At 31.4% G+C, this 16,209-nt stretch overlaps 1 protein-coding gene across 1 annotated transcript; it reads right to left on the bottom strand.

Annotated features, from left to right (window-relative positions):
- Positions 1-7,574: 7,574 nt before the first annotated feature.
- Positions 7,575-10,499, bottom strand: LOC107427836 (receptor-like protein 7). Its single transcript, XM_048481112.2, has one exon. It carries the CDS (start codon positions 10,497-10,499, stop codon positions 7,575-7,577), a length of 2,925 nt encoding a protein of 974 aa, XP_048337069.1.
- Between the last annotated feature and the right edge of the window lie 5,710 nt (positions 10,500-16,209).

Here is a 16,209-nt window from a genome sequence, read left to right as displayed (position 1 = left end):
TTCCTTATAATATATAAATTCTTTCCTTACAACTTCATTTGTATCTTTACATCTCTTACTAGAATTGCTACGAACACTAAATCCAGCCTCTTTTGCATACTTAATGTAAAACTTATGTGCCTCATCTACCAATTCAAACTCTTGTCCAACTTTTGGTTTGCAGTTTTCAGACACTTAGGGAATGTAAACATCATCAACAGATTTTGAACATGACAGTAGGGAAATATCTTCAACTCCTATAGGATCAGAATTTGCTGCTAACTGTTCTACATTCATCTTTTCCAACTATGCTTTTGCCCTTTCTGTCACCAGCCACTGTTTTGAAATCTACAAGATAAATTGACATGTAACAGCCCAGACCACCCGCATCAAGATATTGTCCGCTTTGGGCCCGGCCTACACGGTTTTGCTCTTCCCGACCCCAGTACAACGGTGGGTCACAGGAAAAGGCCTCTTGAAGGGAAATGTATCTACACACTTATAAGCCATGCTTCGTTCCCCTTTCCAACCGATGTGGGATGTTACAGACATATCAGATTAGGAAAGAAATTGCAATATATATAAACATATAAATGCTCATTACAATATATTACTGTATTAGGACATTGAAAAGTACTCTAATTGAGGGGATTTTGAAGAATAACAGAAGTTCAGTAAGAGTGCAGATTGTTTATTGAGATTGATGTTTATACACAAGTATTTTAGCCAAAAAAAAAAAAAAGACATTTAAGCACAGGTAAACAGTTCACATGAACATTAATCATAAACAGTATGCCTAAACAGTGGTATTTATACACCAAGAAAAAAAAAAACAACATGCATACATCCATGCTTTTTCTAAATTCACTTTCTGAGAGTGCATGTTAATAAGTAATATGAATACATAGGTTGAAGCCTATACTGATGTGGTTGCAGGAGTTGGATAAATTTTTGCATTTTTCTTCCCCACTTAGTTGACATTTCGAATTGTTGGGCAATTTTTATTTTTTGGTGTTTTTATGAGTATTAAGCCTATGCATACCTGCTTCTTTGAAGGTTGCTTTCTTAAGTTTTTCTGTGTTAGTTTGTACTATGGCTTTTTTGTCCTAGTTAACAAATATACCAAGCAAAGATAGAATCCCAGGAAAATAATCTAGTTTTCTACAAAACCAACGAACAAAATATCAACTTTTTGGTTTCTGCAGAATTTACCATAGCATTAAGCATCCTATTCCTTAGAGCACTTTCTTTTTTCTTTTTGATTATCAATGTCCCATAGGATATTTCTGTGTGCTTCATCTAGCTTAAGACTTTTCAGGTCTTTTTTTGAGATGCCAATCTATCCATTGACAAACACACCTAAGCAGAGGCCATAAAATTCCTAATAAGAATAACTCCAAAGTAGAGAAAGGTATTTCTTTTCCCACTTTTTTTTTTTTTTTTTTTTTTTTTTTTTTTTTACTTTGAGTGGGAAAAAGTAAAATGTGTTGGAACAAAGATCAACAATTTTTCTGACCCCATAAATGACTGCAGGGAACATAGCCTTTACAAGTATTAGACACCACAAACAAAGACCTCCCCATACTCTAATTATTCATTAATCATCTTTTTTTGTACCTAATTAGACAAGTTTGTGGTCCACAACCACTTCCTGAAGGCATATTGACTATTAAAACTATAGATTAGTAAAAAGACAAATACCTTGTTCCCCACTCCCTCAAATAAAAAGAGTAAATAAGTTTTCTATTAATCATATTTCTCTCCACTTCTATAATAGGCCAATCACATTGTGGACCCCATAATCTTATCTGCAATCATCCAAAATTATTTCTTGAAGCAGTAAAACGGAGGTTTTAGATGAAAGGACAATCTCTTATCTCTTCTTTTCACATAGAGCCCACACTCAATATCTTCAAGCATATTAGAAACCATCTCAAGTACTTCTATGAGCATAGCATCAGTATTTTAGATAAAAAAAAGATTATGTACAGAATTAGCTTGTATGCATAACATTTAAACATAATGCATTAAAAATAAAAATAAAAAGGACTTTTATATTTATTTATAAATGTTTTTTATGCACAAAAAAGGAATTAATCAAATATTATTCAAGCACACCCAAAATTTCGAGAAAATCTAAATAGCATATTAATAATGCCTTGGAAGTGAAAGTGGAACATCAATATCTAAATCTAAATACTTCCTATGACAAAAGATATTATTGAACCATCAATTACATACCTGTAATATCTTTGACCATATTCTAACCAATAATATTGGTGCTAAACATTTGGAAGCCTTGTTTGGATGCATACATTAGGATTGGCCAAACCTTGAAATGCTTGACCCCTGGTTCTATACACAACTATGGAAAAACAGAAAATGGGGTATTAGAGATTAAGAACTAAATTCCTATTGTTTCTCTATCAAAACATAATGAAAATAATTAAAATAAAAAATAAATAAAAAAGAAAAAAGAAAGCCATACCAACATTCTAAGCTAATAGTGATAGTGATGAAAGTTGGCCTATGCTCGTGTGGGAATCAAAACGGGGAGAAGAGATGGTGGTCTGAGTTTCGCAAGTAGGGGAAAGGAACTGGATTTTGTGCAAGCTGGTGTAGGGAATCAGAGAGCTGGTGCGAGTGAAGATTTGCGGCCTGGTGTGGTGTTTTGCGAGCGGGAAGGGGAGATTTGCCAAGAATTTCACACGTGAGCTCACTTTCAATCTCAGCCCTCCAGATCCAAAATTCAAATCCAACGACTGTGAAATTAAAGAACTTTTTTTGTCCAGATGGGTAGAGTGTGGTTTTACCGCATTATAGATGCACTATATATATATATATATATATATGTGCGTGTGTGTGTGTGTCAATGCAAAATAGTAAACGCTGCATAAAAGACACTTATCACAACCAAATGAAGATTACACAACTTTGCCACAAACACAGCAGTTACGTATTAAACATACTGCAAACTTTTGCTACAATCACAACTTTTACATATTAAAAGACAATTAATACAAAAAAGACACATAATATCTATAAGCAGAAATGCCAAATACTGTTCCAATTTTTAGATCCCCTTGAAAATACGAACATGCCTTTTTTTCTTCTCAAATTACGTTATTTTAACACTATTTTGCAAGGGGTACCATTACAAATTTTTGAACCCCTAAAATTACCAAAATACCCATCACTTGTGTATTCGCATTATTATCTCTTTTGCTTAAGGTGTATGTATCTTATCCGTGAAAACGAACTCTCTCTCTCTCTCTCTCTCTCTCTCTCTCTCTCTCGATGTGTGCTTCTCTATGAAAATGAAGAAAAAGACTGAACACACACTCTTGCTCTCTACTTTCTCTCTTTTCTTGGGTTTTTTGGCCATATATGTAAAATAAATTTTTTATTTTTATAATACTGTATATGATGGGACTCTCCCATATATGTAAAATAAATTTTTTATTTTTATAATACTGTGTATGATGGGACACTCCTTTATGCTTTGTATTGGAAAAAGATAATTTTACACTCTGTACTTTGTTAGCATACATAGACGTCCATGAGTGCCTTTGAAAAATTTCTTTTAAGTTATAATACTTCAAAAAATAAAATGAAGAAACACAATAATTTGGTGAAAATAGAAAAAAAGGTCTGTTAAAGAAAGAAAGAAAATATCGATAGTGGAACTATTGAAGGCTAGGGAAATAAAAAAATAAAAAAATAAAAAAATAAAATGGAAAACTGAGGCAATAGAAAGAAACAAAATCGAAATATCAAGTTGAAGAAAAGAAAAAAAAAATTTGCTTAGGCTGACCTACACGAAGGAGAAATCGATGCTTTTCATGGAGGGTTAGAGAGATAGGACAAATGTATCTATTCAATGAGTCAAGGAAATTGAAAAAAATATTAAAAAAAGGGGGAAACAAAATTCAGTTTCTTACTGTTACTTGTGCGGGTGAGACTGACAGCATTATTTCGTTCGGGAGACAAGTAGAGGCTTTTATGTGCATGTATTTCCTCATTTTTTGTTTTTCCAAAAAGCCCAAAAAAAGGCCAATCAGCTCCATCATATTTTATGATATTTAAACGAAATGGTGGTCCCACAATCGCTAGCACTTGGATAGTTGAATCTTGGAAGTGGATAACACTTTTTTTGGGTATCAATTCTATACACCTTAGATGCCCCTCTCTTACCATTTTGCCCCCGCTTGAGCTAATGGGCAGCCATCAAATTTCAAAGCCAAATGCCTAGATCGTATGGTGCCCAAAAGATAAACTTTCAGTGCGCTGCGTGTCTGTGGCGTAGATTAGCAATAGCTTATAAGAAATTTCTATATTGCGCTCATTTCAGAAATGTCATTTCAACCTAGACAACGCCCCTCTCTCTCTCTCTCTCTCTCTCTCTCTTTATGTTGTGGTGGTTTTGAAGGCCAATCACCCACAGTTCCCTTGAAAATTTACAAGTTCTATTCCTACTTTCCCTCTCTATTTTCCATTTGCAGTTTATATATATATATATTTTTGGCAAAGAGAAACCGAGAGAGAGAGAGAGAGAGAGAGAGAGAGAGAGAGAGAGAGAGAGGCACGGAGGCTAGCAATAAAGGGAAACTGAACAGTCTAGTCTACAGTGAGGCACGGTTTCTGCTCAAATGGATTTATCTATTGCCATGAAATTTTGGGATTGAATTTGTACTTTTTTTTTTTTATTGCATTTCTTCTTTTGCTTCCATTGCTTTTCTGGAACAGAAGAAAAGAATTCTCTGAACCTAGTTTTTTGCTTCCGTTGCTTTTCTGGAACAGAAGAAAAGAATTCCCTGAGCCTGGTTTGTGTATGTCTTTGTTCTTCTTTGAAATTTTGATTTTCAATTTCTATTGCATTTGTGGCTTTTAGATTGTCTTTGCTGGTATATTTGGCTTCTGACTTAATTGTGTTATATTTTTTCTATTTTTTCCTTTTTTATTTTCAATATTCTAATTATGTTTTTGATGTTTGGTTGTTTTTTCACAATTTATTTTTTTATTTTTTTATTTTTTTTGGGTTACTCATAGACAGAGAAAGTAAGATTTGGCATTTGACCGAATTTGGGCTTTTTTTTTTAATGTTTTCTATCACATTCTTTCCTTTTTTCTTACTATTTTAGTTTTCTTTTGTTATTTTCTAATTTTATCTTTAATGGTCTAATTATTATTTTCGTGTTTCTAATGTTTGGTTGTTCCTTTCAATTTTATTTTTTTTGGCAATTATAGATAAAAAGTGAGTTAGATTCTTTGAAGGATTCTAAAAAAAATGACCAAAGGATCAAATAGAAAAATAAAAAATGAAAAATAAAAAATGAAGAAATTGTTTGCTGGTTTTGGATAGCAGGTTTTGGACAAGCAAAACCATACAAAAATGAATAAATAAAAAACCAAGAAAGAGGCATTTTTTGGATTTATGGGGGTTTGATAGTAGGTTTGGACAATTAAAATTAGGTTGCTATGGAATTTTATTTTTGGCATACTTTTTTTATTTATTTATTTTGAACAGTTAATGAATAAGTGAAAAATTTGATTCCATTTAGAAAAAGCTAACTTAGTACACAATTTTTTTTTTTGGGTTTAGTTTTAGAATAGTCAAAATTGATTTTCATAATAATAAATTACTGTAGGAAAATAATTTTTCATATTTTTGTTATGTTTTATGTCATATTAAAAAGAATAAGTATATAAACACTAGAAATGAATTTGATATTATTTTACTTCCGATTTAGTCACCGTTAACAATTTAGTCCATGTAACTTTACTTTAGATTTAAAAAAAAAAAACACACACACACACACAAGTTAACCATACATAACTCATATTACAGTTACTTTGTTTATATATTATTCTCTTCCCTTTTATTTTACTTTATATTCATCTTATTAGTTACATCTTTTATTTTATGTTAAATATGCATATTTTTAAGTAAATCTGATAAGAAGAACAGAAGTTATTGAGACAATGTTAAAATTTTTATAATATTGTGGTAAATTGCAAAACATGTTATAGGATGTAATTAACTATTTATTATTTTATTTATCAAAGTGCCAAACTGAAATTCAAACAACAACACTGTTATTTTTTCTTATCAAAGTTTTTTATTTTTGTTTCTGGAACTATAGATAAGAATATAATAGAATATAATAATACGACCCGCGCCAGCAGGCTGACCAAGGCAAAAAGCAAAACTTTTCAGTTTCATGAGAAAAGTCATATTTAAAGATTTGTTTGATAGTAACTTAACATTTAATTATCTATATTGTGCAAGACTCTATCCGTTATTTTACAAACGTGAAGGAGGTGATAAATGAAAATATATGTTAGCTTAAATTCATAGTTAGACACACTCTTTAACGACCTAAGAAGTTTTGGAAGTTGATGGGAAATTAACACTATTAATATCTTTTATTGTTGTTTCAGAAATATTTTTTATTGGAAAGAAAAAAGCCTATACTACTATATAATTAATGATGTGTTCATGAATTGCAATATTTTTAAAACTTTCTCCTTTCTTTTTTTTTTTCTTCCAAAAATTGTAAATATATATATATATATATATATGTTTATATAAATTTGGAAATTTTCTTGGTGTGTTTTTTATTGTTGTTAACTTCAATATATTAATCAAAGCTAACAGAACAATTTGATGGTAAAATAAACTATACCTTTTAATCTATTTTTATTGCAACATAAATGTCATGTTTACGAGCCAAAAAAAGCATCAGGCCTACCGTATCTTCCAACGTTTCTATCTTATTTAAAATGTTGTAGATTACTGTATGTTTGTTTGTTTGTTTTATTTTTGTTTTGTTGTTTTTTTCATTTAAATGAAATTTACATTTGATATTATAATTCTATTCAAATGTTAGGATTTGAATCTTCCTCAATTACTGCATCCTACAAAGGAAACTATTTGAGTGGGCTTCCCTTTTACAAGAGTGGATTCAAAGTATTTGGTTAGTTAAATATTAAAGTTTCAACTTAACCGTAATATGTTTATATTTCATATGTTGATATAAATGTTAAGGATTTCAATATGGATGAAGTCCTTTTTTTTTATTATTATTTTTTATGTTGTCAATTTTTATTGTATTCTAAATTCAGTTTAATTGGAAAATATAATAATTTTTTGTCATTTTTATTCAATCATTTGTATGCTTATATGAGATATAGAAATTGTAAAATAAAACATAACTTGTTTTATGATGGCCATCTTCATTCTTATATAAATATCATAATTACATTTACTTTTAAATTGCATATATTCATATATATTTATATTTATATATATAACAACCATTTTCATTACAATGAGGATATTTTAAGGATATTTTCTTTTAAGTTATTCCATATATTTTTTAAAATAATAATTATGACATAACTTCTATAAAATTCAAAACGCAAAATTAACATTACAAATTAAAATTATATTTTAAATAAAAAAAAAGTATATCTAACACTATTAAACCATGGTCCACCTGCATCGCACGTGGCTCATACCTAGTATAAAAGAAAAAGCTTATTGCACGCTCTTGCCACAACCGCAAGTGCATCCACCTATGCTTCAATTCATTTCAGTTGCCCCTCTGCAGTCTCACCCTAAAAACTTTGAAAAACAAATCTGGCCTCCTTGAGCTGATTACATGTCCAGCCACCATTCCAATCAGAAGTCCACATCCATATCCTATCACTACAGCTTTCCATCCAAAACCAGAAATGAAATCTGATTTCTCATTGTAGTGATCATTAGAAGATGGTGTGGGAGTTTCACATTTTCTGGACAATGGAAGACCACACAACCCCATATTACCCTCAAAAGAATCTGGAAATGTCTGAACTTGTCCTCCTTGTGGTATTGGGCCCACAAGTTGATTCTGAGAAAAGTTTAAATATCCAAGAAAAGTGAGAGCTGTCAATTGCTGAGGGATTTTACCAGAAAGCTCGTTGTTAGATAGGTCCAATGATTCAAGCTCAATTAGATTTCCCAAAGATGATGGAATGTGTCCACTAAAATTGTTGCTTGACAAATTGAGCATAACTATAGATCGAAGACACCATAGTGAACTTGGAATTTCTCCATCAAATTTATTGTTGGAGAGATCAATAGATATGAACGCCATCAAAGTGATCTTGACCAACTCCATTTCTAGTCCCTTATTTATAATGCTCACTGAGACATTGTAAGGCTCTTGTTCTAACTCAAATGGATTTTTGGAAGCATTAGCACTTAAGATCATGGACGTCCAATTTCTAAAATAATCTGATGGTAAGTTTCCAAAAAAACCATTATGAGAAAGATCAAGAATTTTCAATGTCATAAAGCCAACAAAATCATGAGCACAGCATATTGGACCTTGAAATTTGTTAGAGCATAAAATGAGAACACGGAGCTGTTGCAAATTCTGTAGCCAAAATGGGAATGTATCACTTATTTGATTGTGTCCAAGATTTAGAACTTGTAAATCTTTGCATTTGATTAATGACCGTGGAATATTCCCATATAATTGGTTGTGACTCAAATCCAATGTGATTAAACGGTCTGAAGTTCTGCAGAACTGAGGAATATTCCCCTGGAAGTTATTTCTTCGGAGATTGAGCACAGTAAGATAACCATCCAAATTATCAAAACATTGCGGAATAGTGCCTCCCAGATGATTATTTGACGCATCAAATACTTCAAAACTTATATTACAGAACAACAGATCAATTGGTCCAGTCAAGTTATTATTTGAGACGAAGAAATAAGAGGTGGACATTGGAGGAACAAGTGGTCCCTGCAACATGTTTGAACTAAGATCAAGATAACTCAATACTATCCATGGAAGAACAGCTGGAGTTTCTTGCCAACCGCTAATGAAGTTGTGAGAAAGACTCAGCGAATTCAAGCTCATGATGGACATGTCCAAGAACCATTTAGGTATTGGGCCTCCAAGTATATTGTGAGAAAGATCTAATGTCTCTAATTCATTTTGTGCTTTTAGGAAATCAGGAAATTCAGTTATGTTGCATGAGGACAAAACTAAATTGCGAAACTTGGGAAGAGCAGAAATATTCGTACTTACATTTGTTGTTAGAGATAATGCATTATATGAGAGATCAAGATCCCGAAGCTCGCTCAGCTCTGAGAAGATGCCCAAATCAACCCTACCACTGAAACTGTTTGAACCAAGGAACAGTGATGTCAGGTTTTTCAGTTTGAAGATGGAACTTGGAATACTCCCCTCTAATTTATTTCGATATAAAGACAGACATTCCAATTGGGTTGAAATAGAGCTGAGACTCTCAAGGTCTGTAAACTGGTTGTCGTCCAGAAATAGGTCATGCAAAGAAGCCGATGAAAGTAAAGATGAAGGGATGACTCCATTCAGCAAATTGCTTGACAAATCAAGAGTCCGAAGCAACGTCAAGTTACTAAAAGTTTGGAATGGGACTGGACCTGTGAAACTATTGTTTCTGAAGTCGATATTGTCCAGAAGATATGGAAGTGATATTGGCAAGCTTCCGTGGAAAAAGTTATTTGAAAGAACCAGATCGATTAGCTGTGTCAGATTTCCAAGTGAGGAAGGAATTTCACTGCTAAATTCATTACTATCCAGGTGAAGTTGAATGATATTTGCAAGGTTCCCAAGAGAATTAGGAACAGGCCCTGAAAACTTACAATTTCTGAGATCCAAAACATTCACGGACGTAAGGTTGCCAATTGAATATGGCAATTTCCCTCCAAAGTTTGTACTCGAAAGTTCCAACGACAAAAGATTGCGGCCAGAATGAAATTCCGAAAGAGAACCGGTGACATCATGATTATCCCGCAGGTTAACTGATTGTAGGTTAGGCAATCGGAATATTGCTTTTGGAAAATCACCATGTAAATTGCATCCATAAAGAAAGAGATGCGTTAGGGAAGATAAATTTCCTAACGAGTCCGGTACTTTGGAAGAAAAGTTTAACCCACCAAGATCAAGTTTTCTTAAACTCGTAATGTTTTCAGCAAGCCTTCGCAGCAGTTCAGGATCCTGAATATTTGGATAATAATCTCCTAAATCCTCATAACAAGGAAAAGGAGCTCCAAAATAGCAAGAAAGATCAATCGAAATCAAATTCGTCAGCCTCAAGATTTCAGATGGTATAGGACCAGAAAACCAAGAGCCAGAGAGGTTGAGATGGGTTAACCTGGAAAGTTGGCCAAACTCCGAAGGAATTGGGCTTGAACTGAAGTAGTTGTAGGCAAGGTTGAGGTTTTGAAGATGAAGTAAGCTGAAAAGGCTGCTGTTAGAATGCAAAGGGCCCCCAAGCAAGCTGCTGCTAAGGTCAAGGCTTACAACATGTCCTGTTGCCATATCGCATGAGACTCCACGCCAGAAACAGCAATCGGTGCCTGCTTTCCAATCTCTCATCTTTGGATATCCAGAATCAAAAGTTCCATCTGGTTCATCGAGTTTAAATTCTTGCTTTAGCTCAAGTAAAATGGAGGATTGGTGAGGGAGGCAATAGAAACTCATGACCGAAAAGGAATTTGAAGAGTGTGGAGAAACAAACAAGAAACAGGGTGATGAGATGACCAGGACGAAATAAAATAAGAGGAATTCATACGCCCTCATTTTTTGTTTTTTTTTTTTTTTTTTTTTGGCACAAAATATTTTATGAGTGATAATGAAGATGAAATGACAGGAATGAGAGATTTGGAACATATGAAGGTTATGACAATTTATATAGTTAAATTTCTAGGGAAAATTTCAATTTGTCCACTTTATTTTGATTATATATATATATATATATGTATATGTTATTGTGTTGCATTGAACAAGGTTCTCACTATTAAATTTTACCAAAAGAAAAAAAGGTTCTCGCTATTAAAGAGTGGCCGCATCTACTATTACCCTTAAAAAAAAATATAAAATAAAATAAAAATAAAAAAGGAAACCAGAAAACATGGCCCCGACGATTGAGTCCATTCATTTCATGGACTGTATTCGCAACCCACAAATCCAATGCCAACCGTTAAAAATGGGTATTGTTGAATGTTTCGCTTTTTATTTTGAGGAATAGGTTGGGATGCTCTTAGGTGTTGGTTGTTTTTATTATAAAAATAAATAAACAATAAATCGGCCTCAATTTTTACTCAGTATATTATACACATCAGGGACAAATTCGTCTAGCAGCGTATCCTCAACTATACCTAATAAGGGAAAGATTATATTTATATATAGAAAGAGTTAGCCCATGTTAAGTCAATATGACAATTTTAACATAGACATTTTATTATTGGCTTTTAATTTAATGGTTTTTGCATAAGATATTTTATTATTAGTCATTGCATCATATTGAGAGCTAAAATCCTATTCAAATAAAGTGGGTATTATCAGGATCTAGATAACCATAATTTTTTTTTTTAATATTTATTTTTGAAATGATTAAAAGATTAAAAAATAATGTTTTGATGATAAAACTATTAAATCGATTAAAAGAAGTCTAGTTGTATACATATATATATATATATATATGACCTATTGAGAACTTAATTCTCACCTTATATTGGATATCTAATTATGTGACAAATACTAAATATTGTCTTTTGCTCAATTAGTATGTTAATCATAAATAGGTTTTCAAAATTGGTAATACCAGAATCAACAAAGATATTCATTAAATTTATGTATCAAATGATATAACAAAATTTAATTGATTTATGTTTTTATGCACTTACTTATCCATATTTAATTATTTAAATATATTAACAATAAGTATCATTTTATAAACATTTGGGGTGCATGTATTGTTTCTGTAAACCTGTCAAATTATCATTCTTCAAAATTTCACTTTAAATGTCCTTAAGGGAACAACCGAGTTATAAAAAAAAAACTGGTTTCTTGGTCAACGACCGAGTGAATCCCCCATCCTCAATATAAAAAATAAAATATAATTCACTTAAAATTGAAAATCATACTTGATTGAAGGTAATTTATTACTGCATTAAGCTATAAATATGATATATATATATATAAATATATATACACACATATATATAAGCGTATATAATATTAGAAATGTTCACCTAAAAATATATATATATATATATATATAGATTGAAGGACAACCTAAGATTTTTTTTTTCTTCTTTTTTTTTTTTTCCTAATCCTTTTGGTAAAAAAATTAGCTTCTTCTATTATTTTCTAGCTTTAAATTAGGAATGGCATAAAATTCCAACATATGGACCCAAAAGAAATTTCCATGGACATGACCCCTTGACCTTCCTAGAGGACCAATAATTGTTTCAGCAAAAAAAAAAAAAAATAAAAAAAAAAGAAAAAAGAAAAGAAAAGAAGAAAAAAAAGAGGACTTATAAATGGAAAGGATTGGATATTCTGAGTCTTTTTTTTTATTTTTGTTTTTTTTTCTTACATATATATAAAATATAAAAATTTTAACTTTTATATATATATATATATAAGTTAATCTTCTTTTAAAACGTTTTGATGATTTTTTTTATTAAAGTTGTTATTAGTAGTTTTTAAATTATTTTAAAGATTAAAATTTAAAAATATTTTAATAGATTATATAAATTTAATAACAGATTAAAATTCTAAAATGATAAAATAAATCAATTTAAATATAGTTTAAATCTCATTTATATATTTAAAATTTTTTTAAAAAATTAAAAATTAATAAGTAAAATTTTGATAGAAAAAATCACCAATAAGAAAATTTATATATGTATATATAAAATACTACCAACATGTGGACCCAAAAGAAATTTCCGCACCGACATGACCCCTTGACCTTCAGTATGTTTAATCACCAATCAGTATCACCTAGAGGAATGGCAAAAAATTTTATATACACATATATATATATATATACACAAAATTCTACCAACATGTGGACCCAATAGAAATTTCCACACGGACATGACCTGGACCTTGTCAAGTCAGGTTTACTCAGTCCCACCTATATTTGCGAAGTTGGAAGTTGGGGATTCAAGAGATATTAAGATGGAAAAATTATTATAAATAATCAAAAAAAATTTTAAAAAAAATGTATTTACTAGCTTGAGATTAGAATGGCAAAAGTTCCCCTAATATATGGACCCATAAGAAATTTCCACGGACATGACCCTTGACCTCAAGTATGTTTAGTCACTAATCAGTATTGCCTAGAGAACAGATAATTTACCGAAATTTACGTAGAAAAGATATGGATATTGCCTGTCTTTTTTTATTTTTTTCCTCTCTCTTTTGTTGACCTGTAGAAATGTTGCAAGTCCAGATAGAGTAATTGGCAAAAGCTTTAGGGGAAACAAAATTGACAAACTAAGACAAGTTTGAAAATTAAAGTATCAGTTATGTTTACGTAAAAAATTTTTCTTGAAATATTAAATTTACAATAGACCATATCAAAAAATGAAAATAAACATAAAATGTACATTGCTTTCAGCAATTAGTCGCTATAGCAGAGGGACCATGCTAATTCTATTCTGGAACTTTTGAGCGTTGTGTAATTTTTCATCGAATAATTTTATGCTATTGGTGACATTCATGATCAACTTTTTGTGTCTTCTATAGATATAATATTCATGTCAATGCTATTATATATATATATATATATATATATTTAAAGTACATAAAGAGACGCTAAAATCATCAAATGAAGATTGCATCTTATTCTATAAGATAATAACAATGATGATGATGATGATAATATATTATTATTATATGAGTAGTGATGGGAAATATTTTTCATTATATATGCTTAATTTGGTCTCCCATAATATTTTATTTATAAATCAAAATGGGACAATTATAGTCTTTAATCCTATATACTATTTGAAAAGTGGTACAATAGGATTTGAATAAGAGAGGAAATGATCAGAGAAATCAAAAAAATAAAAAATAAAAATTGATTGAATATAAAAGAGGGTGTACCAATATATTCATAGCCTAGTGTTCTCGAAGGCAGCATGACTGGGTGGCGACTTGAAACGCTTTTGTCACGCATTAAAATCAAGCGCAAAGTTTGCTTCTTTTTCTAGTCCACAGTTCTGCTAAAGTGAAAATTATGGCGCTTGGTCTATGAATGCGTGTTTGATTATTTCGAATTTAGGGACCAACTGAATTATTAGCACAAGCTTCTCCAAATGTCTGAGCATTATTTGTTCTTCAAGGCATTGTGACTTTGTGATGTGCTAAAATAGACAAGTCAAAGTAAATGCTATTGGTATTGTTCCCAAGAGGGGTCAGCAAGGCACAATGGTTTAATCATTGACCTATTTGTGATCGTGCCATGCTCTTAAGGGTTTTTTTTTTTTCATATGTTGTGGTACCCATGCCAATATATTCCTGTTTATGTCGGTTAAATTTTTTGTTCATGGAATTTTTTTTTTTTATTCATTGTAAGTATTTATGTACTGAAATTAATAAATTTTAAAAATTATATCTAACAAATAACTTAAATTTACTCCAATATGTAGGCAATCAATATTTACATAAAAAAGAAAAAAATTGCATAATTAATTGCATGACTTTGAAGCCAATATATATATATATATATATAAATAAACAAAAATATAATAGTAAACAGTTAAAAAGTTTAAATCTTAAATATTATGAATTTGATAAAGTATTACATTGATAAATTTAAAATAATAATAATAAAACAATGAAAAGTATAACTATATTAATATAGTTTATGTATTCATAAATTATCCATGCGAATGGTCGTGCCATGGGCTCATGTCATATGTAAGCCCATTATGGCTTGGTCATGGGCCTCCTAGGCATGAGCAATACATGTTTTGTGGTTTGCATGGCATAGTTTATAGGGTTTTTTTGAAAAATAGCCATCTCATTAATGGTTTTTTTGAAGAATAGCAATTTAATAAAAAAAAAAAAAAAAAAAAAAAACTAGCCACTTTTTAGGACATCCGGACTAAAATACCCTTTATTACTATTTTTTTTTTTAATCTTTTTTCCTTACCAAAACACTTATTTTCTCTGCTTTCCCTTTTCCTTTCCTTTTTGAAACACAGCAAGGCCTTCGAACACATTAGGACTTTACCTTTCCCGTTCGAAACACATCATTCAAACACAGCTAGGGCTTTCCTTTCCCTTTTGAAATAGACCATTTGACCCTACTCACAATTCCTTTCCTCCTATCCATTATTGAGGTTGAAGAAGCAACCTTTGCTTTTACAAGTCCAAACTACGAAGCTAAGGACCCAAAAATCTTCCTCCTTTTCTATTGTTGATGCTGCACAATCCAACTTCTTCAAAGGTTAGTTTCGCTCCCTTTTTCTTTTAGCCTTTCCCTTTCAAAACACACCATTCGACTCTACTCATAGTTCCTTTTTTTCGATTTGTTATTGAGGTTGAAGAAGCAACCTCTACTTTCACAAGTCTAAAATAGGAAGCTCAGGACCTAGAAATCTTCCTCCTTTCCCATTGTTTATGCTGTACAGTCCAACTTCTTCAAAGGTTAGTTTTGCTCTCTTATTATTATTATTATTTTTTACCTTCACTTTAACATCTCCACCTATTCCCTGTAAAAACTTTCAATTTGATTCCGCTTCTCAACTGGGTTTTTGTTTTCCTTATTATTCCCTCTTCATTTTTATACATTATGTACCAAAAAAGTGGTTTTTTTTTTTTTTAGGTCGATTTTTATTTGGGGTTTTATAGGTTTGAAAAGGAAAAAAAGTTTTCTACATATAATAGATAAATAGACGTTGATGTCTATGTTTGATAAGGAGATCTCCAGTGTCGGCATTAGTGGTGGTGGTGGTGGTGGTGGTGGTGAAGGTGGTGGTGGGTGTGGAGGTGATGATGGTGATGAAGACGATGATGAGAGTGGTTGTCTTTGTGTCTGATATGGTTCTGAGGGCATTTTGTTTTGGATAACATGCCTAAATATTTGATGTTGACTATTTCATTTTATTGTGTAAGTTGGTGCCAATTACTCTCTCTAGTCTAGCCCACATGGTGATGATTTGAGGAAGGGAATTCATCAATGTTACGCATATATATTTGGGAAGTTGTTAGGACCCATCTAAAATTCCTCATCAGAACCCTAGACAAGCCCTGATCCCAGGGAAACCCTACCGGACCTTCCAATGGAAAATCCGGCAGAACTTTGCCTAAGGGTTGGACTTACCACAAATTTCCTGCACTGAAAACACACTTCTATATACGCCACCTTATTCCTCCCATCTTACTACAG

Source organism: Ziziphus jujuba, chromosome 9, assembly GCF_031755915.1.
Source record: "Ziziphus jujuba cultivar Dongzao chromosome 9, ASM3175591v1".
Taxonomy (NCBI): Eukaryota; Viridiplantae; Streptophyta; class Magnoliopsida; order Rosales; family Rhamnaceae; genus Ziziphus; species Ziziphus jujuba.
This window is presented reverse-complemented; position numbering and strand designations above follow the sequence as displayed.

Bases quoted from the DNA above. Each gene is read 5' to 3' on its own strand.
- LOC107427836 (XM_048481112.2), bottom strand. From the start codon at position 10,499: ATGAGTTTCTATTGCCTCCCTCACCAATCCTCCATTTTACTTGAGCTA.